The sequence below is a fragment of the Rattus norvegicus genome, chromosome 14, assembly GCF_021556685.1.
Source record: "Rattus norvegicus strain SHRSP/BbbUtx chromosome 14, alternate assembly SHRSP_T2T, whole genome shotgun sequence".
In the NCBI taxonomy this organism is placed as follows: Eukaryota; Metazoa; Chordata; class Mammalia; order Rodentia; family Muridae; genus Rattus; species Rattus norvegicus.
The window spans coordinates 989814-1011813 of NC_141547.1; the positions used below are offsets into that span (position 1 = coordinate 989814).

The window sequence follows — 22000 nt, forward strand, 5'->3', positions numbered from 1 at the left end:
TATGAGTGCTCTAGCTACACATACACCTGCATGCCAGAAGAGGGCACCAGGCCACGTTGTAGATGGTTTAAGCCATCATGTGATTGTTGGGAGTTAAACTCAGGACCTCGAAGTGCAGCCTCTTAACCACAGTCCTCCAGTCCCACAATCTTGTTTATAAAAAGCAAAACATCAGTTCTTTGATCCCTCTTCATTAGTGTTATTAGTCGGTTTTTTTCTCTTAGGGTGTCAGGGCAGCATAATTTCCTTTTTCCCTCCTGGTGTTGATACTCTTTTCTGTTTGCATTATCCTTCCCTGGTGTTTGACAACCCAGATAGAATTTGTCAGTGTTTCTTGTTTTCAGGATACCTGCTTTTTATTTTCCAGGTTCCTTGTTTCTATGTTGGTACAAATTATACTTTCCCTTCCTATCTCTGAGCAGAAGGTATAAAATACTGTGACATAAAAATTGGGCTGCAGTTTTTTGTAGGAAGCAGTTGCTATGTATGGCCGACTTTGGTTTGTAATTTACCTAGTAAAGGAATATCTAAGTTTAAGTCATAGCACTGACCAACAATTCTTTTTTTTCAGGAGGGTTTGCATTTGTTTATGAAGCTCAAGATCTGGGAAGTGGCAGAGAGTATGCATTAAAGGTACTAATTAATGACAAATCATTGTGTGGGGATTTTAGTTCATTGTAAAGGTATCTTGAGTTATTTTCAAGGATGCATCTCTGTTATTCTATGCATATCAGTCTGTTTCAGTCTGTTAATTCTTGTCTCCTCCATGTTCTCAAGGGCTTAACCCTTATGCTCACAACTCTAACTTGGGTTGAGTGCTCTTTTAGGAGCTTTCTATTTTACCTGGGAATATGGTCGGCTTTGGAGGGAGGAGTGGGAGAAACCCTTTGATTTCTCCATATTACTCCACATGTCAAAATAAGGGAACAGGAATTTGAACAGTACAGAAACCACCTACCAAATTTACATTCATGGCATCTGTTAAAAGGATTAAAGTAATGTGGTAGGAAGGGGTCCCTAGAACTTGATTCCCAGTTAGGTAGCTTTGACTTTTATCCTGAAACATGGCAGTAGGTCCAGCTCTGCCTTGATGGGCAAGCAGGGGCTTCCTTCTTGTCAAGAGTGGGGTACAGGCAGTGGACCCTTAGACCAGGGCTTGTTTTGGTAGTCCACATTGTATGCATGTGTTTGCTAGGTGTATAATGCGTCTCCTTGTTTGTTTTGCTTTACTCTGGCCTGTTTTTACTTTTTCTTGAGTCTTTGGAGTATAAAGATCATTCAAGGTTTCTAAGCTTCTGTGAGATCAGATGTTCAAATGCAGGTAAATGGTGTGCTATGCTCCCTGAGACTTGGCGTCCTCTAGACACAGTGCTTACATTCCCTGGGGTGTTTTATCTGTTAAGCAGAAGGTAAAAAGACTTCAATCTTGTGTGCTGTTCCCCGACAGAGATTACTATCCAATGAAGAGGAAAAGAACAGAGCCATCATTCAGGAAGTATGTTTCTTGGTATCCTTTTCCTGAGACTGAGAGTTGCTGCCATGACTGTGTCAGGCTTGACACAGTTACCAGGAGGCTCCTGTGATAAATCAAAGTCAGCCTTTTGCCTTTACCAGACTTCCTATAGACATTCTCATGCAAAGGGTTTTTCTGTCGTTGAAGTAGAAATCTCCTGGTGTTATGAAATGGGTCGCTGGGGCTGCTGTTTCAGCCTTCGAGGTCTCCATGCTGAACAAACAGGTCAGGTATCACACAGAGAGTCCCACTTTGTCCTGTGATGACCTAGGCAAGGACTATATGGATACTTCCATATCAGTGGGCCTCAGTGTGGCCCCAAGACACTTCTCACCCTTTACAAATGGCACATAACAACCTTTCTGCCTATTCTCTTCTACACAGAATGTATGCCTGTAAGGCATAGTCTCTACTGCAGACAGAGCTGCTTCCTTTCCCTTTTAGACTCTACTCTGTGCTATCTGATAGCCTAATAATGGCTGCTTGGGCTTTGAATGCACACTCTTCACCACCTTCCTGTTGTGGGGCCCAAAGGGCTTCTGTCTGTCTCTTTGACCCACTCATATTAGCATTTCCACTAGCTTCCTCCCACTGTCTTCACCTTCTCACTGTCCCATTTGCCCCTCCCTCACCATTCTGTCCAGATGCCCATACATGCTAAGGCTAAGGCAATTTGGGTATCATGACTTTTGTTTCTTAACATTTATGAATGTTTATTTTTTTAAGTGCACAGAATTATGGACATAATTATTCACATTCTTCTTTAACAAGACATACAGAAAAAACTTTCTGGCCACCCCAATATTGTCCAGTTCTGCTCTGCAGCATCCATAGGAAAAGAGGAATCGGACACTGGGCAGGCTGAGTTCCTCCTGCTTACGGAGCTCTGTAAAGGTAAAGTGCCTTGATGTTTAAGTGCTTTCTGACATGTTTCAACAGTTGTTAAATACTCCCAAGATGTTCTGAAAATGCATTGATCTGAACTGAAAGAACCAGCCAGCTATCCATTGATCATTGTGATGTTTGGAATATGCATTGTGTGTCCTTCATGGATTATAGGTTCTTTCTTGTTTGTGTGTGTTTTGAGACAGTCTTACTGTGTAGGTCTGGTTGGCCTGGAACTTGGTGTGTAGACCAGTGTTGAAATCACAGATACCTGCATACTTCTCTCCCTGCTAGAATTAAAGGTGTGTGCTACCATGCCTGGCCTTAGGCTGCAGATTCTAAAGAGCAGGGTCGAATTATGTTTTTCTCCTGAAACAAGATGAGCAGGCATGCAGTGGAACCTCAAGTGCCCTCATACGTAAGCTGGAAAAGATATACATTGGCACGTAACTGTCATGTCCTTAGGGAGTGCAAATAGTGTTTGCACAGGACAGGAGGATCACATAGTGGGCATGAGGCTTTATCAAGTACAAACCTAAGAAAGTATCAGGAAGACTTTCTGATCCATTGGCAGGCCTGTAGGTAGGACATGCCTTGGGTAGATCTCCAGGGACAGTGGCTTCAGGGATGAGTATAGGTAATGCTTGAGGCAAGTTTTTCCTTACTGGGTATGGTATTGCATTCCTGTAATTCTAGCAATGGGGAGTTGAACCCCATACTTTGTGAAGTGGAATTGACTATGCAAAAGTAGCACAGAGCTCTGCTGCTGTCTGCCGGAATGCCATGTCATTCTTAGTGTGGTCTCAAATGTGTGATGCATATGCTGAGGGGAGACTGTGGTATAAGTGGCTGCTTCTGTGTCCACCTGAGCTGAGCAATGAGTGTTGGGAGCGAAGAGGCCAAGAGAGATCAAGGAGCAGCAGGAAGACTGAGACAGGGATTCCTTGTAATCCCAACCATGTTAGAGCCACTTGCCTATATGCCAGTGATCATGAAAAACTATATCGTGGTGGCTGGAGTGCAGACAGACCAGTATCAGCTGAGAACAGAGGAGAAAGCTGGGGATAATGAGTGAATAGATTGGGGAAAGGAATAGAAATGAAATATCTAGCCAATAGGGAAAGGTGTAGAGGAAGTGTGTAGAAGCCACAAATGAGCCAATAGGATCTCTCCGCCAAGTAGAGGAGGGTGGGATCTGTGTAGGTCACATGCGGGCTCTTAGTTGTCAGAAGCAAGAGGCTGAATGTTCAGTGCAGACTCATTTCTACATGGCTGGAAGCTCTGGGATGATAGTTCCTACTGGAGCAGGACATTCCCCTTCAGGCCTCCAGTCCTCTCCACTTGTGTCCTCATGTATCTTCAGGTCCACACCCAGCCCCTGTCAAACTAACCCAGTACCTTGGTCCACCTGTTGGCAAAATCATCCCACTGTGCATAGAGGGCAGGAGCTGTGGGAACTGAGGACTGCCGGGGAGAGAAGTGAATTAACTATATCTCAATTGACATGTATCCAGATAATTTGTTTGCTCAACTTTTTAACTCTAAAGTTTTAAATTTAATGAAAACATAAAAGGTCAGTGAATGGATATATTAGATTTGCTAATTTGTAACATTTTTCTTGTAGTTGCTTTCTTTCTCCTTGGTCTTGCTTTTCTTTCTGTTTAAGACAGGCTGCAAACATCAAGACCAGGAAACGTGGATGTGTGCATATTATTTTGCTTTATTTTTTTAAGGCCGGCTCATTCTGGCCAAGGTTGGCCTGGAGCTTGAATCAGTCTTTCTGTCTTGGCATGAGAGCTGTCACTCCTCCCTACTCAAGGCCAAAATTTATTGTTCATATGTATTGTCTGAGAGTAGGAACCTTTTCTGTTACAGTTGCAGACTCAAATTGTATACCTAATTCTTAGTTTGGATGTAGTATATAGTGTATGATTAACCAGGATGTCTTCCTAATATCTCGTTCCAGCCACCAACAAAATCCTTCATGGTTTCTTAAGTTGTAGTCACTTTGAGTCTGTTTTCTGGGCAACTCTGGACCACTTCTTTACAAGCTAGGAAGGCGCCAGCTCTAGTGGCATGGCCTCCAGCTTAGAATTCTTGGGATGGGAAAACGCTGGCCCTGTGCTAGGTAGTATGAGAGGCTGATTTGTCCATCTGCTACGTTTTGTCTTCATGGATTCCTGTTGTCCTGCTGTATTCAGTTATAAAAGAGCATGTGCGCATTGAAAAAGTCAAAGTCGGATTGGCGACTGCTACTAAATAACCAATTAAGGGGTCATCCTGAGGAAGACCAATGCTCCCTTTCTCTCTCAGCCGTCTTCAGTCTGTAGTCCTTCATTTGGTGTTGAGGCCCCTTGAAATATTCCCCTTCCGCCTTAGCATGTCTATTAGTGTTTTTACTGTTTGGATATTGTTTAGTCAGCCATATTGTTTCAGTATCATAGGTGTGGATCTGAGTCATTTCTACAGGACACAATCTCACAGCCATCTGTCTTCCCATTCCTTTGATTCACTCTGAAATCATATGTAAGCAAACAAAACTAAATAGATTCAACAGGTTGTATTTATATGAGTGTTCACACACATGTATACGCACACGGCGCGCACACAGTCACGTAATAATAAGAAAGAGGCCAGGAATTTTAGAGTAAGGGTAGATGGAGAGGTAAAGTATTAAGGGAAAAAGGCAAAAAAAAAAACCCAACAAAACAAACAAAAAAACCCCCAAGCAATAGAATTAAATAGATCCTACAAAAGGAAGGTTTAACTCTGTAGTTTTCTTTAACCTTAACTGTACCAAACATGTATTCATGCTGGCAGTGTCCCCTTATCCCTGTAAGACTCCGCAGATGCCTGCTATGGGCAGTACCAAACCGTACACAGCAACCTTGCAGTACTGCAGCAGTCCACCTGATAACCAGGAAGTCCCTGAGGCTGCAGCGGCAGTAGAACTTACGCAGTGGTGATTAAGCTACTATTTATGACCCCCCTTTTGTCATTTATGAGGTCAGAAAGCTTTTGCATGATGCAGGTCTTGGTATTTGAAAATCCTGGTTTGGAAGATTTGGACAATATCTGTGAGAAGCTCAGTTCATTGTCTTTGCTGTTTTCTGAGGTGGTGGAGGTGTAAAAGGAGTGGATTCAGTTGCTGTCTTTAAACAGGGTAATGTGGGAGGCAGAAAGGTCCAACCTGCTACATTTTCTCTTATATGGTATACATGTTTATATGTGTGTTTGGGTATGTATGCTTGAAGTTGACATGCAGGATCTCCTCAGTCACTCTTCTAACCTACATATTGAGGTTTTAAAGTCTCTCATTGAACCCAGGACTCAGTTTGCTCTAGGGATTTCATTTCTACCCGCTGTATACCAGGAATTTCTTTGCAGGCCGCTGTATACACCCATTTTTTCCTAGGGGTTCTAAGGATCCAAATCTGGTCTCCATGCTTATGTAGCAAACAGTTAACCCACTGAGCCAATTCCTGCAGTTCCTTTTTGGAAATCAAAAATCATTATCCTGTCTTAGTAGGTCTCTGTTGATATGATAAAACACCATGAGGGAAAGCAACTGAACAGGAAAGGACACATTCCTTCACTGGAGGAAGCCAGCTTAGTAACTCAAGGCAAGAACCTGGAGGCAGGACTAGAAGACACTGAGGAATGTTGCTTATTGGCTTCGTTAGCCCAGAATCATCTGCCCCCTGGGTGACACCACCCACAATGGACTGGATCCTCCCATATCAGTCACTAATTTGAAAAATGCTCCCACAGACATGCCTACAGGCCAAGCTGATGGAGACAGTTTATTGTAATAGACTGACTAAAAACTAACCAGCACAGCTGGCAAACCCATGCTTCGGAGGGTATCTCCCAGGTCCCAGTTTTGGGAGGATACAGATAAGTAACAGTTTGCTTAACAATGAACACTTCTGGCTTAAAGGCTGGACAGAGCTTGCCTGGATTTGGGGCAGAGTTGCTGGACCTCTGATAAATTGGGGAATCCCTCCTCCTCGTGGTAGCAGGTGCAGAATTTACCAAAGGCAGTTTTGAAGTCCTAGGTTGGGCCATGGATCCTTTAAGTTGGTCTTTACTGTTACCTTCATTGGGAGCCCTCAATCTGTTCTTTGTCAGAATAGGCTACTTTTTCTGTATAAAATAAGAGGGTTTTTTTTTTAAAGCAGTCCCCCCTCTGTCACATGGATTGTTTTTTTAAGATACTCTCAAACTGAAGTTCGTAGCATGCATGATTAGTATTTTCAGCACTACAAAAACCAGGTGTGTACACCTGTGATCCCACTATGGAAGAGACAGAAGAATCAGAAGTTCAAGGTCATCCTTAGCTACTTACCCAAATTCGAGGCTTTAAAAAAAATTCGAAGATATTGGTTGGATGGCTCCACAGTTAGGAGTGTTTGCTGCTATTGCAGAGGATCCCAGTTTGATTCCCAGCATTCGTGTCAAGCAACTTAACTACCCGTAATTCTAGCTCTAAGGGATCCAGCGCCTTCTTTTGGCTTCAGTATGCCATTACTCACATGCACAAATGCACATACACACACACACACACACACACACACACACACACACAAAATTTAAAAATAACATGTTGACGTTCACTGTTAGGGCCACTGAGATGGCTCAGGGGTAAAGGCATCTGCTGCTGCACTTGACAGTCTGAATTCAATTCTTGAGATTCACATGGTAAAAAAAGAGGACAGTTTTTAAAATTGTCCTCTAACTTCCATGCGTGCATTGTCACACACACCCTCAGTAAAAATTAAGAGGAAATAAAAATTTATTGAAAAATTTATGTGTATTAGGGTTTCACCTCTCTGTATGTATGTGTACCACATGTGTGCCTAGTGCCCATGAAAGTTAGAAGTCAGATCTAGAATTGGAGTTATGAGTCGTTGTGAGCCACCATGTGGGTACTAGGAACCAAACCCAAGTCTTCTGCAAGATCAATAGGTGCTCTTAACTGCTGAGCCTTCTCTCTAGCCCCCAAATAAGTAAATTGTAAAATTGTCCTGTGACTCGTTATGGTTGGTACGTATATAATCCTAACACTCAGGAAGTTAAAGCAGGGTGGCAAGTTTTGAAAGCCTGTCTCAAAACAATAAAAATCTCTTAATGCTTACCAAGAATGAACTATTGAGTGAGACAGTTAAAATTAACACTATGATCAGTCTGGCATAGAGCTGGTGGACATAACTGCTCCTGCCTCTTAGAGCCTGCTTCTGTTTCACCAGAGGCCTGGGTTCTTTGGAAGACCCCTGTTCCTTTAAGTTTATATATATAGACTCAGTGAATCAAGTATGGTAGGAGCAGGAAGTAGTCTAATCTTGCCAGAGTTGGGAACCAGAATGGAGTTACCAACAGGGAATGATGCAATTCTGAGCTGGGGAACTGTGGTGAGGAATCTACATTCAGAGTCAGGGTTTCTGCTCTGCCTGTGCTGTGCTGTGAACATGAGCCTAGAGCTTCTGCTTTGTGATCATTATTTCAGAGACCTTGGTCACTGCCTCTGCTCAACTGTTAGAACTTTGCTCCTGCCTTCAGGGCTTTTTCATATGATTGCTTTTGCTGCTTGTTTGTCCCAGAGATGTTCTATGCTTTTTCTGCCCCTACCCTCCCCAGAGCAAGGATGGTCCTCACACTCACTCTTTTATTTGTCTTCCTACAGAAGTTGAAGGAATGGCTAGAGTGGTACTGATTGGGTATGCAGCCCAGCCAAGGCCTTAGAATGCCACTCCTGCCTGCCTGGGCTGCTATACAGAGGTGGATCAAACCTATTAACAAGTAGGATACAGCATTCTAAGCCCTAGGGTGACTAAATTCACTTGTCTCCTTTAGGACAGCTGGTGGAGTTTCTCAGGAGAGTTGAATGTAAAGGCCCTCTATCCTGCGACAGCATTCTGAAGATCTTCTACCAGACATGCAGAGCAGTGCAGCACATGCACAGGCAGAAACCACCCATCATCCACAGGGATCTCAAGGTACCAGCTGGGTTGCATTACTGACTGTGTCTTCACACTCTGTTCTCCTGCCTTAGGATAACTCCCTACTTGTTTTTGTGCCCCTCGTGCTTGATCAGAGCCCAGTGCTTTCTGATCCTATTATCCTGGTGTGCAAGCTTCTCAGTTGCCTTTCTTACAGAGTTAGAGGCATCCAGGTACAGTGCTGACCTCGGTGGGGAATCATTTAGGTGGAAAGGCTTCTGTTGTGCATCTCCAACTACAAGTGGTGTTGGTGTACCACAGCCTAGCTGAGGGCAGCACCTGCCTGTCTGGAATTGCTGTATACAACTTATATAGTCTGGCTGAAGAGTAGAGTCATATGAATTTATTTTACTTTTTCCTGTTATTAATGAAGTTGAATGTTATAGCTACAGCACCTTTTTCTTCAGTTTCTTTTCATTTTTCTTTTTGTCCCCTCTTTTACCTTTTTAAAATATATTTGGCTCACTGGAACTCCAGGTGTGTGTGTGTATTATATATATATGTGGGGGGGGGTGGGTGGGTGTGTGTGCATGCTTTTCCAGAGAACCAGGGTTTAATTCCCAGCACCCACATGGCAGCTCACAACTATCTGGGATCTGACACCCTCACACAGACATGAATACAGGCAAAAACACCAGTGCACATAAATTAAACTAAAAAGAAATTATTTTTAAAAAATAACTTATATGTTTTAATGTATAAGATATACACACACACACGAGTATTCTATCTTCCTGTATGCATACGTGACAGAAGAAGCATCAGGTCCCATTATAGGTGTTTTTGAGCTACTGTATGGTTGTTGGGAATTGAACTCATGACCTCTGGAAGAACAACCAGTGCTCTTAACCACCAAGCCATGTCTCCAGCTCTTCCTGGTATATTCTTGAACAAAATATTTAAGGTTATATTGCCATAGCTTAGTGTGCATTCCTCTACTGTATCTTTTTAATTTTCTGAGACTGGATTTGTGAGGAGGCTTAGCAGGTGAAAGCATTTTCTACCAAGCCTGATGTCTTAGTTACTTTACTATTGCTATGAAAAGACACCATGACCAAAAAGAAAGCATTCAGTTGGAAGGGTTGCTTAGTGTTTCAGAGTGTAACCATTATGATGGGGAGCATGACAGCAGGCAGGCAGGCAGGCAGGCAGGCATGGTGCTGGAGCAGTAGCTAAGAGCTTACCTACATCCCCATCCTCAAGTTGGAGGCATAGGTAGGGGCTAAGGGAAGAGACTGGAAGTAACATAGGCCTTTGAAACCTCAAAGCCCACCTCTAGTGACACACCTCCTTCAACAAGACCACACCTTCCTGCCCTTTCCAAAACAGCTCCACCCACTAGAGGCTAAGCCATCAAATCTTTGAGCCAAGGGAGACCATTCTCATTCATACCTCCACACCTGACAACTTTGTCCCAGGCTACACATGGTGAAAGGAAAGAACTGACTCTCTAAAGTTTTTCTCTGACCTCCACACAAATGCTGTAGCATACATGCACCCGTTGCACAAAGTATATACTTATTTAAATTTGCAAACAGTGCAATGTTATTGTAGTAGTGGTGGTGAATGTATGTTAGGAACAAAGAATATATAGAATAAAATTATTAGAGACTCAGTCACTTGCCCAGTGAGCTGTCTATATAGGTGATGCCTGTTGCCCCCTACTTTAGGAGCTCCAAGGGCTGGCTACCTCTAGTCACTGCTTGCTATAAAACAGGCACACAGTGTGCATATGCACCTCTTGTCTGGCATGTGTTACTTGTGCAGCAGCCACTGTCTGCTTTCCTTGATCATGATCTTGGTTTTGTTGATGCTACACAGTTTGTTTTCCGTGGTGATAGGTATCATTTGAATGTACCTGTGCCTATGCATTCTTTTGTGCCTGTTTTTTTTTTTAATTGCCCAGTGTTGTCTTTGTGTGTAGTCTCATCTCATGGAATGCGCATTATGGGACTTTTTCATTATATATCCTTTTTTGCTGTGGACAACACGACACATCTGTTTTACTTCTCTTGTTTGTAGCTGACTGTGCTGGCCTGTGTCCTGAGGACAGTCCATCTGGCTTGTCCATAGAGCAAGTGTCCTCTGTAGTTAGAGGGCACAGGCATCTAATTCTGGGTGTTCTGGAGGACACTAGCTCTGTAGTTCCCTCCTTTGTCAGCTTCTGATGTAGAGACACTCAACCTTGACAGATCTTACAAGTAGGTTTGGTTTGTTTGCATTTTCATTCTGCAGGTTCCTACTTCCCTAAAACTCTGAATTTTATTAGATTGCTGTGACTCTTCAGCACAGTTGATAGAGTTTCAGGAGAGTACTAGGCTAGGAATGGTAACTGGCTGGCTGCTGACCTGTGTTGGGACACTCTACTCTGATGCAGATGACAAAAACACAGGATGCTTAATGTACCTCGAAGGAGGAGCAGGATGCCAGAAAAGCTATGCACTGGAATTAGGTTTGCATGTGATCTTATGACTCATGGATTTAAAGTTTGGCTGGGTGTGGTGATGCATGCCTTTAATCTCAGCATTTCGGAAATAGGCAGGTAGATCTTTGTGAGTTCAGGGCCAGCCTGATGCACATAGTAAGTTCCTGACCAACAAAGGTTAAATATAATAAAACCCTGTCTTTAAAAACAAACAAATTCACCTCAGTCATTTTAAGGTCTTCTGGACAGGAAGTCTTTGTCCATCCTTGTTAGAGTTATTCCTAAATTCATGATACATTGCTGTAGATATAATTAGTGTATTTTATTCCTTTGTTTCTGACTTTTATGAAGGCTCATTAAGTTATCTGTTTGCTTGGTGGGTGGTTTTAACTTCAAAAAATTTTATGGTAGCTCCTAGCAACCAGCAGCCTGGACCTTGGTACAGAGGATTTTCCTGATAAGGAAGTGGCGGTTACTAATATTTCTGTTTGTCCTTGCAGAGGTTTAGGCCCCATGTACACACTGAGTTTATAGAACCACCCTTTGGAATTTTGCAGGTTGAAAACTTACTGCTTAGTAACCAGGGGACCATTAAGCTGTGTGACTTTGGCAGTGCCACAACCATCTCCCATTATCCTGACTACAGCTGGAGCGCCCAGAAGCGAGCAATGGTGGAGGAAGAGGTGAGGTGTGCGTTTGAGTCTGCACTCTTAGAAAGTAGTTCTCAGTTCCTCTCTCTCTCCTGCTCTTTATATCCCCTCTGAGTCTTCCAGTACAGGCCTGAGTATGGGTTTGTACATATTCTTAACCGACTCCCTAGTACTGTACCCTGAGAGCATCACCTTCTTCCTGGCTGTACTCTGTTTGTGGCCACAGATTTTAACAGACTGGAGAAGTCATTTCCTCTCATGTTCTTCTTATCAACTGGCCTTTAAATGAAATGTCTTTATCCTATTAATTTCTTAGAATTTATTGCCTTAAATATGTACAACAGATTTTATTTTAACATTTCAAGTTAGATTTCAGCAACATTAAAGATTTTCATATTATTGTACAGCCATCTTCAGAACTTGTCTGTCATTCTAAACAGCAATTTGGAAGAACAAAAAAAAAAAAGAAAAAAGAAAACCCATTTAGAGAGCTGATAGAACACTTGCTTAGCATGAGCAAGTTTGTAGATTCAATCCTAGTATGAAAGAATTATTTAGAAACACTTTTTGTTGAGAGGCCCACAGCTTATTTCACATGGCTCCTGCCCCTGCAGAGAGTCTGTATCCTCAAAGTGTGTATATAATTCCACAATGGTTGACATTTCATAGAATTTACATGAATACAGAGCACTGCTCAGCAGAGAGGTCCCAAGGCATAAAGATAGGTAAAGGATAGTAAGGGGACTCTTGCTGCAGATTCTGAAAGGTTGGCCTTGCATTTCTAGCCTGTCAGGTGCTGCAAACTGCCTTTCCAGGGGGACACTTGCTTCCCAGGGCTGCTGCTGTGGAGGAAAAGGCAGATCTACTTTGGCATGATGCCTGTCGGGATGTTTATGTTTCTTGCTTATCCTGATACAGAGCTTACTAAAGGCAGGGTTTCTGGGTTGCTTAGAGGTCTGTCACATCAGAGCTATGCTTCATAGACCAAGTGGGTCCTCCTTTGCAGATCCTGTTGAGTTCTGTGTTACCACTGTTAGAGTTGAAGCCTATGGAGACTGCTGGCCACTTAGGAAGACTGCTCTTGTGTGCAGCATTTGTCCCACTTCACAGCCCGTTGTGTACAGTTCAGTTTCCAGTATGTCAGAGCTGTCAGGCTCCACCACTATGGTGGAGACCATTCGGGTCAGTGTTTGTTTGGATTCTCAGTGCAGTCCATTTCCTTTTGCTCAGTTATCCAGTGTCCTGCCTAACTATGTTGTATGGATACAGTCCTGCGTCCCTTTCCCTGTGCCTACCTGTTGTGTATAGACCTCGGCTCACTGCTCTTAACTTCCAGTGTCCTGAAAGTCTGCTTCAGTGGTGATAACTCTGCTATAGGCTTTAGTACTCTGCCCGTCACTGAAGTGAGAACCTCAGAACCTACTCATATATTTGTTATTTATAAGGACTCAGATACCGTTTTTCCTATGGTCATGATTCAGTATGTCTGTATTTTGTCCAGATTAGCTTCACAAGGCTCTTAGATCCTTTGACATTTACCATCTGGTATGGTTTTCATGTGACTTCTTTTTTCCAAACTTAACACTTAGCTTAATCCTCATTATGAAGTATTCATAATGTGGAATCTTACATCAGTTATGTTTAGAAATGGACCCTTTTAGAAAGGATTAGGATTAGCTAAGGTCATCAGGATGGAGCCCATTGTTTGAATTTTGGTGACTTTCTGAAAAAGAGCAACCAGAAGACACACGTACATTACGTCTGTCTATGTGGTTGGCCCCTGTACTGCCTTGGGACACTGCTAGGAAAAAAAGACTACCACCATATGTTTGCTCTTGGCCAGAATTATTAACCAAAACAAACCTTTCTCATAGTTTACACAGTCTTCAGTGTTATGTTATTAGCAATGGTAAGCACATGCCTACCTTGCTCTGGGCCTGGGATCAGCTTCTTGTTTGAGAAGCATTGCTGCCTTGGAATGAGAAAGGGATAGAGCCCCTGGTCTGATCACAGGTGTGCGGTCAGTGTTGAGGCTTTGTGTCTAAGCCTTCTCAGTAGATGTACTTACTTGTACCACGCGCGTAGCTGTGCAAGTGAGCACACATCCATTCTCAGAGTAGCGACTACAGCTCTGCACAGTGCCTCTACCCCAGTGTGTCTGCAGTGAGAGCCACCCTGTAACAGTCTGACTGCTTCCTCATCAGCCTTGGAATCATGTGCCCTTGGCACCAAAGAGTCTACTGGAAGTTTGGGGTTGGTTTGACTTCTTCTGTTCCCAAGTCCCATGTGCTGAATAAACATAGTATCCAGACATTCCTAGAGTTTTTTTTTTTTTTTCTCTTGGATGTGATCCTTACTCATTTGAAATCTATTGGAGTTTACTTAGTAGTATTAATCCAGAGCAATCATCATATGTCTCTTTTCACAATGGCTTCTTAGCCTTTATTTAGTATTTTCCCTCCTAATCCTTTTAATCCAGAATGGGCATAGCCGGTATCCCTTTTCTTTGACACTATGGAGTCCTTTTTGGGGATTTTGTTTATTGTCTGAATCCTGGACTCTGCTGAAGTAAGTCTGCCTTAGTCCACTCAGTTTATTCAGTTTCTGTAGCTGCTTGCATTCCCAGTGTGTTATCTTTATGTGTCTGTTGCATATGCTGTTTTCAACATGTTAATAGGCATCAACAGGTTTGCATGAGCAAGTACCATATGTTCTTGTATCAGATGGTTCTTCAGAGTGTACACCTGGGGGGTATGAGCTTGCTGGATTGAAGCATCAGTGCCTTAAAGTATATGCAAATCAAGTTTTAATGAAAGTGTCTCACATGCTATAATACATGGTCACAGTATATGACTTGGTGTTGGCCCTGTCGGTTACAGCGCACTCCACATTGCTCTAGCCTGACTTTTGTCCCTTCTTCTGATCTCACTCTGTCTCTTGAATGCATGCTGTTTCACACCTTCCTGCAGGCTCTGCTTGCATACATTGCCTTGTCATCCTTAGAGCCGCCTCTCATGCTGGCTGTTTACTGCTTGCATCTTCCATGGAATAAGAAGCCATTGCCTGTCTGAGGCCTTGCTGCCTGCCTTCCTGCAGTATGCAAAGCCTGTTGGCTTACCCTTGTTTGAATCATGAGTCTGCTGTGAATTTCCCATGCTAGAGTATTACTGGAGGTCTAGCAGGTCTCAGTTTTGTATGTGTATTTATGTATATGTGAGTGCATGAGTGCATATGTATACGGAGACTGAAGGACAAGTTGAGGAGTTACTCCTTAGGAGCTATCCACCTTGTTCTTTGAGACAAGGTCTCACTGGCCTGGAACTCACTGATTAGGTTAAGCTGCATGACCAGCAAGCCCCAGAGATCTGTCTGTCTCTGTCTTCCTAGCACTGGGACTGTATGTTCTTGCCACCACACCAGCTTTCTTTAATGTGTGTCCTGGGGATCAAACTCAGGCCCTGATATCTGTACAACAAAGCACTTTACTGACTGACCTATCTACCCAGCTTGCTCTTGGCTCTCAGTTTTTAAACATGACCAGCTGGCAGACTTCATTATTTCTTATTTATTTATCCTATCAGAACTCATCTGGAGACTTCTTTCAGTATAATACCTCTGTTTGCTCATTAGAATAATACCCCTCATGTAAGCTTGCCTTTTTGGTCACTTTGAAGTAGGCTTCTCATGCCAGGCACAATGTGTTTCCCTTGAAGAAATAGTGCCTTACGTGACCAGGTGAGTGAGCAGAGGTCCCTCCACAGCACAGTGGGAGGGAAATCACTGCTGCTGCCTTTAGCAGAGAGCTTAGGAAGTTGTAGGGCCTCTCGTGTAAAGCAAAAAACAACGCTTATGTGTGACTTACCCTGAATGTAACTTACCCTGAATGTAACTTACCCTGAATATTGTGTTTTCTTCAGATCACGAGGAACACCACACCCATGTACAGAACGCCAGAAATTGTAGACCTGTATTCTAACTTCCCTATTGGCGAAAAGCAGGATATCTGGGTGAGACCTGAGTGCTTCTCTTGCTGGTGCCTGGACAGTTAGGTCATGTCAGGAGCTGCAGAAGCCTCTAGCTTGTCTGTCTTAGGCCCTCATGTCTTATCAGCTCCTTTCTGTTAATCTTCTCCCTGCCCTTCACCTTCATTTTCTCAAGTGTCTCTTGTGACTGATTTTAGCAGGGGTGAAGTTTCAGAGCTAGAGAGGTTAGGAACCTCCTAGTGGTTAAAATACTTGCTCTTGCACAGGACCCAGGTTCAATTCCCAGTGCTCACAAGTCGTCTGTAACTCCAATTCCAGGTAGAGCAATGCCCTCTTTTGACCTCCAGGGGTACAAGGCATGCACATGGTGTACAGACATACATGCAAGCATATGTAATACCCTCTCTGGGACTATATCCTCATCTGCCACAGGCATCCACTTTCCTTTCACACCAATACAGTTGACACAAGAAACCTGCATGACCTCAGAAAGTCTGTCTCCATGGACAGCAAACAGTCGGTTCCCAAGAGGACACTCCCTTAGGCCAAGACATTGCTAATAAGTCGGTGCATCTGTTTGCTAGATGCGGTGTCACGCTACCACAGGGTGAGGCTCAGTCCAGCATGCCCACGTCCACCCCTTCTGTAGCAGTCACAGGTTGTTTTGCCTGTGCTTCTAACTGACTCACTATGAGCCTCCTGTGGTTTGCTTAACTTCCAAGAACAGCTCATAAAACTTAGGGACACATTCCTGAGCGTTTACTACTTTATTGTAAAGGATATTATAACTGATATGATAGAAGGATTCATAGAGCATGTAGGAGACCAGATGGGAGCCTCACTACTCTGCCAAGGTGTACTACCCTCTAAGATTCTCTATCTGCTCAGCTGTCTTAGGAGCTCAGGTAAACCCTGGTATTTCTGTTTTATGGAGACCTCGTGATTGATTACAACATTGGTCAGGGGCAATCAGCTTAACTGTCATTTCCTCTGCCCTTTCAGAGGTCGAGGCCTCTGATCCCAATTTTGTCTTGGTCTTTCTCATGACCTGCTCCATCATGAAGCTACATATAGATGGCCAGCAATTACTTAGAAATTCCAAGGATTTTAGGACTTATGTGGTAGAAAATAGAACAAGACTAAAAATATTATTTCACACAGGATGCCTGTTTTACATTGGTCCTTCCTTGTTATGGCCAGAGCCATCATTTTCTTAGGGCAAATGATAGCATCAGCAGCCCCCCAGACACTGTCAAAGCTGAGACATTTGATGTTTATAAGGAAGATACATCTTCATTAATTTTTTGATACACACTAGAGTATTCTCATCACACAGTGGGACACATGTAGGTTCATCTAGATATTCTGTATAATGCTACATGCCTCAGTTACTCCCTGTTCACATTGGTGGGTGTGGTAAAAGAACAAACCACAAGAGGAGGTCAATTCTTTGGGAATTCCCAGGTTGCCCCCCTGCCCTTCACACTGCCCAGTCAGAAGCTGTCAACCTTCTGTGTGGAATTCATTCATGGTACCTGCTATGCCTTTATGTGGTAAGGTTCTCAAGATGCCTACCCATCTACAAACCTGTGTTTGAGTAGGAACTGTATAATTTTGAAAGGAGTTTTTTTATTTGAGTAGTAATAGCATAAGACTTATTGCTGGGACCTAGAAAGTCCTTTATGTTGGAAGGGGGGGGGGGGCTTCCCATGGAAGGAATTGCTATCATTGGCCCATCTTGCCAGGTTGACTTTTTAAATTTTAAATTATGTCTACGTATGTGTCTGTGGGTAGGTATGTGCATGTAAGTCTGGTGCCCAAGGAGGCCAGAGGCGTTAAATCTCTTTGGAACTGGAATGACAGGTGGTAGTGAGAGCTAAACATTGCTGCAGGGAGCCAAGCTTGGGTTCTGGAAGAAGAGCACTGTGCACTCGTAGCCATGCAGCCACCTCTCAAGCCCTTAGGCTGGCATCTTTTTAAGTCATAACCAACAAAGGTCAATAGCCTGATTGGCTGATTGCCCTTCAAGGGTCAGTAAGAAGGGGCAGCTCCTTTGTACCCCTCTGCTGCTGACCTTGTCCTCTGGGTCCCTCCCTCCCTGCTGGTCCCTGTTAAACCTGTGCCCTTTTTTCTTTGCACAGAACCTCCCCACTCTCAGCACTCAGCCTCTGTTTTCCCCTTGCTTTTTTTTTTTTTTTTTTTTTGGAGCTGAGGACCGAACCCAGGACCTTGTGCTTGCTAGGCAAGCGCTCTACCACTGAGCTAAATCCCCAACCCCCCTGCATTTTCTCATTCAATCTTTACCTTGTCTCTCACACTTTGCTGCTGTTTCTTTTCCCCCACAGGCACTGGGCTGTATCTTATACCTGCTGTGTTTCCGGCAGCATCCTTTTGAAGATGGAGCAAAACTTCGGATAGTCAATGGGAAGTATTCCATTCCTGTGAATGACACTCGTTACACAGTCTTCCATGACCTTATTCGTAAGTTCCTGTTATGAATTTGCTTGATGCCAAAACTTGAAAAGATGAACTTCCCTGTTGGGTTTTAGGTGCTGCTCACCCACTGGCTATGCAGGTCCACATCAGCCACTATTGTGGCTGTTCTGACAGCATTCTAATGTGCTTTTTCATAGAGTTGCCCACCTGCCCAACTTTCTATAACCTTATGGTATTCTGAGTGGCCACTTCTGATAGACATGTTTAATTTCTCTAGTCATCACTTTGTCTTTCTTTCCTTAGCTTCTGAAGTCAGCGTTGTGGATAAAGTGTGATCTTTGTTCTGTAACCTCTGTGATAGCAGGAGGTGCCATCCAGCCTAGTCCCAGAGCTGTCAGTGATATGGGACTAACTTAGGTTGCTGTTTTGCCGTAGGTGGCATGCTAAAGGTCAATCCAGAAGAGAGGCTATCCATTGCTGAAGTGGTCCGACAACTGCAGGAAATTGCAGCAGCCCGGAATGTGAACCCCAAAGCCCCCATCACAGAGGTAAGGCCATCACAAGGCTCCACTGTCCATGCCTAGGCCTCAATGTGCTATGACTTCTTGGCATTAACCTCTGGACAAGCTCATCCAGATGAGCCACAAGGATCAGTCTATCATACCACTGGTTGAGGTTTTGTTTTATTTTGTTTTGTTTTTTCTGGTTCAGGTGATGATGGTAGCTATACATACATCTCACAGTTTTTGGGGTCACACACCAACCATGACTTCATGGTTGCATTCATCCCCAGACTCAACACAGGTCCAGTACACACAGTTATTGTCAATACTCTGCCTTATGTGCTGTTGGACAGAGGCACCCTATGGTTATATGTATTTGGGAAAAGCAGGAAGTCCAAGAAAGCATTGTGGCATGTGGGCCAGGAATCCTTAAATCCTTAGGTCTAGCCCACAGCATCAGGGCCCAGGCAGGGTTTTGAGTGTGGTTAGGATTCCAGCATCCATGTTCACTTCTCTGTGATAGCCATGTAGTTAGCAGGGTGGCTAAGGTCTGTGCTGCTGAAGGGTAAGGGTAGAATGCAGAAGAAAGGCATTTTAGAGAGACTGCTCTGAGTCCTCATCCATGCATAGGGATCTTCAGAAGCAGTGGGTAGAGGAAGTCTGTGATTCCTTTAGGGAAACCTGCTCATAAGATCCTTTCTGTTTCCATTAAGGAGATCTCAAAACTAGGAACAGGATATGTTTTAGGAATTCAAGTGCTCTGAAGATGGCAGGTAGACGATAGGGAGTGTTTCTGACAAATTTCTTTGGCAATCAGGTTAATGGTAATGGGTTAGAGAGACAAAGGCATTTGGGTGGGGGGGTTGCTTTATGGCAGTGCTGCCTGAGGCTTTGCCTATTACCTTTGGTCTTTGGCAGAAGTGTTTGCTGGCTGTCATGGAAACCACAGGAAGGTAGGAGACAGGACTTCCTTGTTCTTCATAGGGTGTCAGAGAAGTGCTGCTGGCCAGTGAAGACACCAAGAGTTTTATGATTGTAGTGCATATAGAGCCTGTGAATACATTCTCTGGGCTAACCAGCTCCTTAGACAATATGCACTGTGGGCTGAGTTCAAAGAATCATGCAGGCTTGGTCCAAGGAGTTGTTGGAGGAACCCGCACAGCACTAGAACCACAGGTGTTAGGGTTCAGGGCTGCACAGCTGATACATTTGCTCAGGATGGTTGAGTAGAATGGAGAAAATGAATAGGAAGAACAAATGCCATGTCCATAAAGGTTTGGATATGTCTGGATAGGATAAGGGTGTTAACATTTAAGTGATGATTACTCCCTAGGTTACCATGAATGTTGTTTAGAGCTGTGAATGGAAGTTTTATGTGAAGCCTTGCCTAGGCTTCTGAGAACTTCCTTCCCTTGCATGCTAGAGTAAGGCAGAGAGAGGTCTGGCTATTTAGCTTCTGCTCGTCAGCCAAGGGCACAATGCTAAGTGCAGTTGTAAACTAGCTCTGACTTGAATGAAGCTGACACCATGCTTTTGAATCTTATAGCTTCTGGAGCAGAATGGTGGCTATGGGAACTCAGGGCCTTCCCGAGCACAACCACCTTCTGGGGGCCCTGTGAACAGCAGTGGAGGTAAGTGGCCAACCTACCCACTTCCTTTCCCTACAAGGATGTCTACTGTTATTTACTGGGTACTCAATATGCATTAGAACAGATATCAAAACCCTGTTCCTGTGGGCTTTTCATCTGGTAATTGGCTCTACCATTCTGTGGAACTCAGACCTTTTGAGCCATATACTCAGGATAGAATGCAGAATTTGACAAGGCATTTTGACTCAGATCAAACAAGGGAAAGGTTGTTAGGGCAAGATCCAGGAGAGACTAACCTGTAGCCACCAGTTAGCCCTGTCCTATAGGAGTTTTAGTAGCACTTCTCAAAGCAAGAATTAACTCACCTACCATTCCGGGTAAAATGGGACAAGCCTTCCAGGGATGGTTGACTATGGTCTCTAGCTCCTCTACACTGTACCTTGAACATCTGCACAGTCCAAAGCCTATGGAAATGATCCTTCTTAAGGGAAGACACCTCCCCACTCTAGAATACCTCCCAGAAATGAAGCATGAAGGCCAACTCTACTTTGACAAGGTCAACAGATAATGTCTTAAAGTCACAACACTAGAGGTGTCTACTAGGAGAAGAGGAGATGGGGTCATAGGAGCTGGAGTGCAGTAGGAAGGGTTCCTGCTAGTTTGAGAGAGCCAAGCCTTAGAACAGTGGCCTTCTATCTTAAGAGGACTGGATGCCTTGAGAGCACCAATGAAGGAAAGGAAGATTCTGAAATATGGTCACGGACTGACTAACTGTGGAATGAGCCGTTTCTTAATTTCCTTTTTGAGATGTCAAGTGCGAGTTTTAGTCCTTCTCTAGAGCTTTGTTTCTTAAAGAGAAGGCTCTTATCTCCTGTGGTTGTCTACCCCTGTGGTTGGTACTTCAGGTCCTTACTCTGCCCCTAGCATGTGTGCAACAGTTGTAGATCATGGGGAGTGGGTTCTGGGGTGTCTACTTTTGCATCATACAATGTGGGCTCATTGTGGGGCTGTTCAGAACCTACATAACATGTTAGCTCTGCCACCACAGTCTTTGAGGGCCTCATTCTGTGGTCTCAGAATACACTTTTGTCGGCTTCACCTGCACTCACTTTAGAAAAGTATCATGTCCTGCAGTTACCACCTTGAAATTGCGTCCCATAGTTGGTACAGTTCTGGGTAGAAGCTTGGTCTGACATGTTTTCACATAGCCTTCTGTGCCTACATTAGCCATTCTTTGGATTTCTGAAATGGCTAGAAACAACAGGCTAGCACCTGCTAATGAGAAGGACTGTTGGTTCACTGGTGGGTTTGAGGGAGTTAGGGGGAGCAGTGAGGCTTCTTGGGGGCATACTCTTGATCTACTGTGGCCCTGCTAATGAGAAAGACAGTTGGTTCACTGGTGGGTTTGAGGGAGTTAGGGGGAGCAGTGAGGTTTCTTGGGGGCATACTCTTTTTTTTTTTTTTTTTTTTTTGGTTCTTTTTTTCGGAGCTGGGGACCAAACCCAGGGCCTTGCACTTCCTAGGCAAGCGCTCTACCACTGAGCTAAATCCCCAACCCCGGGGGGCATACTCTTGACCTACTGTGGCCCTGCTAATGAGAAAGACAGTTGGTTCACTGGTGGGTTTGAGGGAGTTAGGGGGAGCAGTGTGGCTTCTTGGGGACATACTCTTGACCTACTGTGGCCCTGCTAATGAGAAAGACGGTTGGTTCACTGATGGGTTTGAGGGAGTTAGGGGGAGCAGTGAGGCTTCTTGGGGGCATACTCTTGACCTACTGTGGCTCTTTCCTGTAGTTTTGGCTCTGGCAGAGTATGACCAGCCCTATGGTGGGTTTCTCGATATCCTACGGGGTGGGACAGAACGGCTCTTCACCAACCTCAAGGATACTTCCTCCAAGGTCATCCAGTCTGTGGCTAAGTAAGTATGAGTAAGTGTGAGGACTATCCTATCCTATTCTTTGCCCGTGTGGAGATTCCCCAAGGCGGTGTTGTGTTGTCACTCTCTGTCGGGCAGAGCC

At 44.1% G+C, this 22000-nt stretch overlaps 1 protein-coding gene across 9 annotated transcripts in view; it reads left to right on the plus strand.

The window, feature by feature from the left end:
• Gak (cyclin G associated kinase) overlaps positions 1–22000 on the plus strand; it is a 73522-nt gene that overhangs the window by 5324 nt on the left and 46198 nt on the right. For all 9 annotated transcript variants that reach the window (XR_015636827.1, XR_015636823.1, XR_015636825.1 and 6 more), the window contains 10 exon segments: positions 572–633; positions 1448–1507; positions 2293–2407; positions 8252–8394; positions 11380–11505; positions 15390–15479; positions 17801–17936; positions 18327–18439; positions 19941–20025; positions 21777–21900. Coding sequence is in view for 4 of the 9 variants with exons in the window: in XM_087584406.1 (XP_087440532.1) it covers positions 572–633; positions 1448–1507; positions 2293–2407; positions 8252–8394; positions 11380–11505; positions 15390–15479; positions 17801–17936; positions 18327–18439; positions 19941–20025; positions 21777–21900 (1054 nt within the window). In the remaining 5 variants the exon portion in view is untranslated.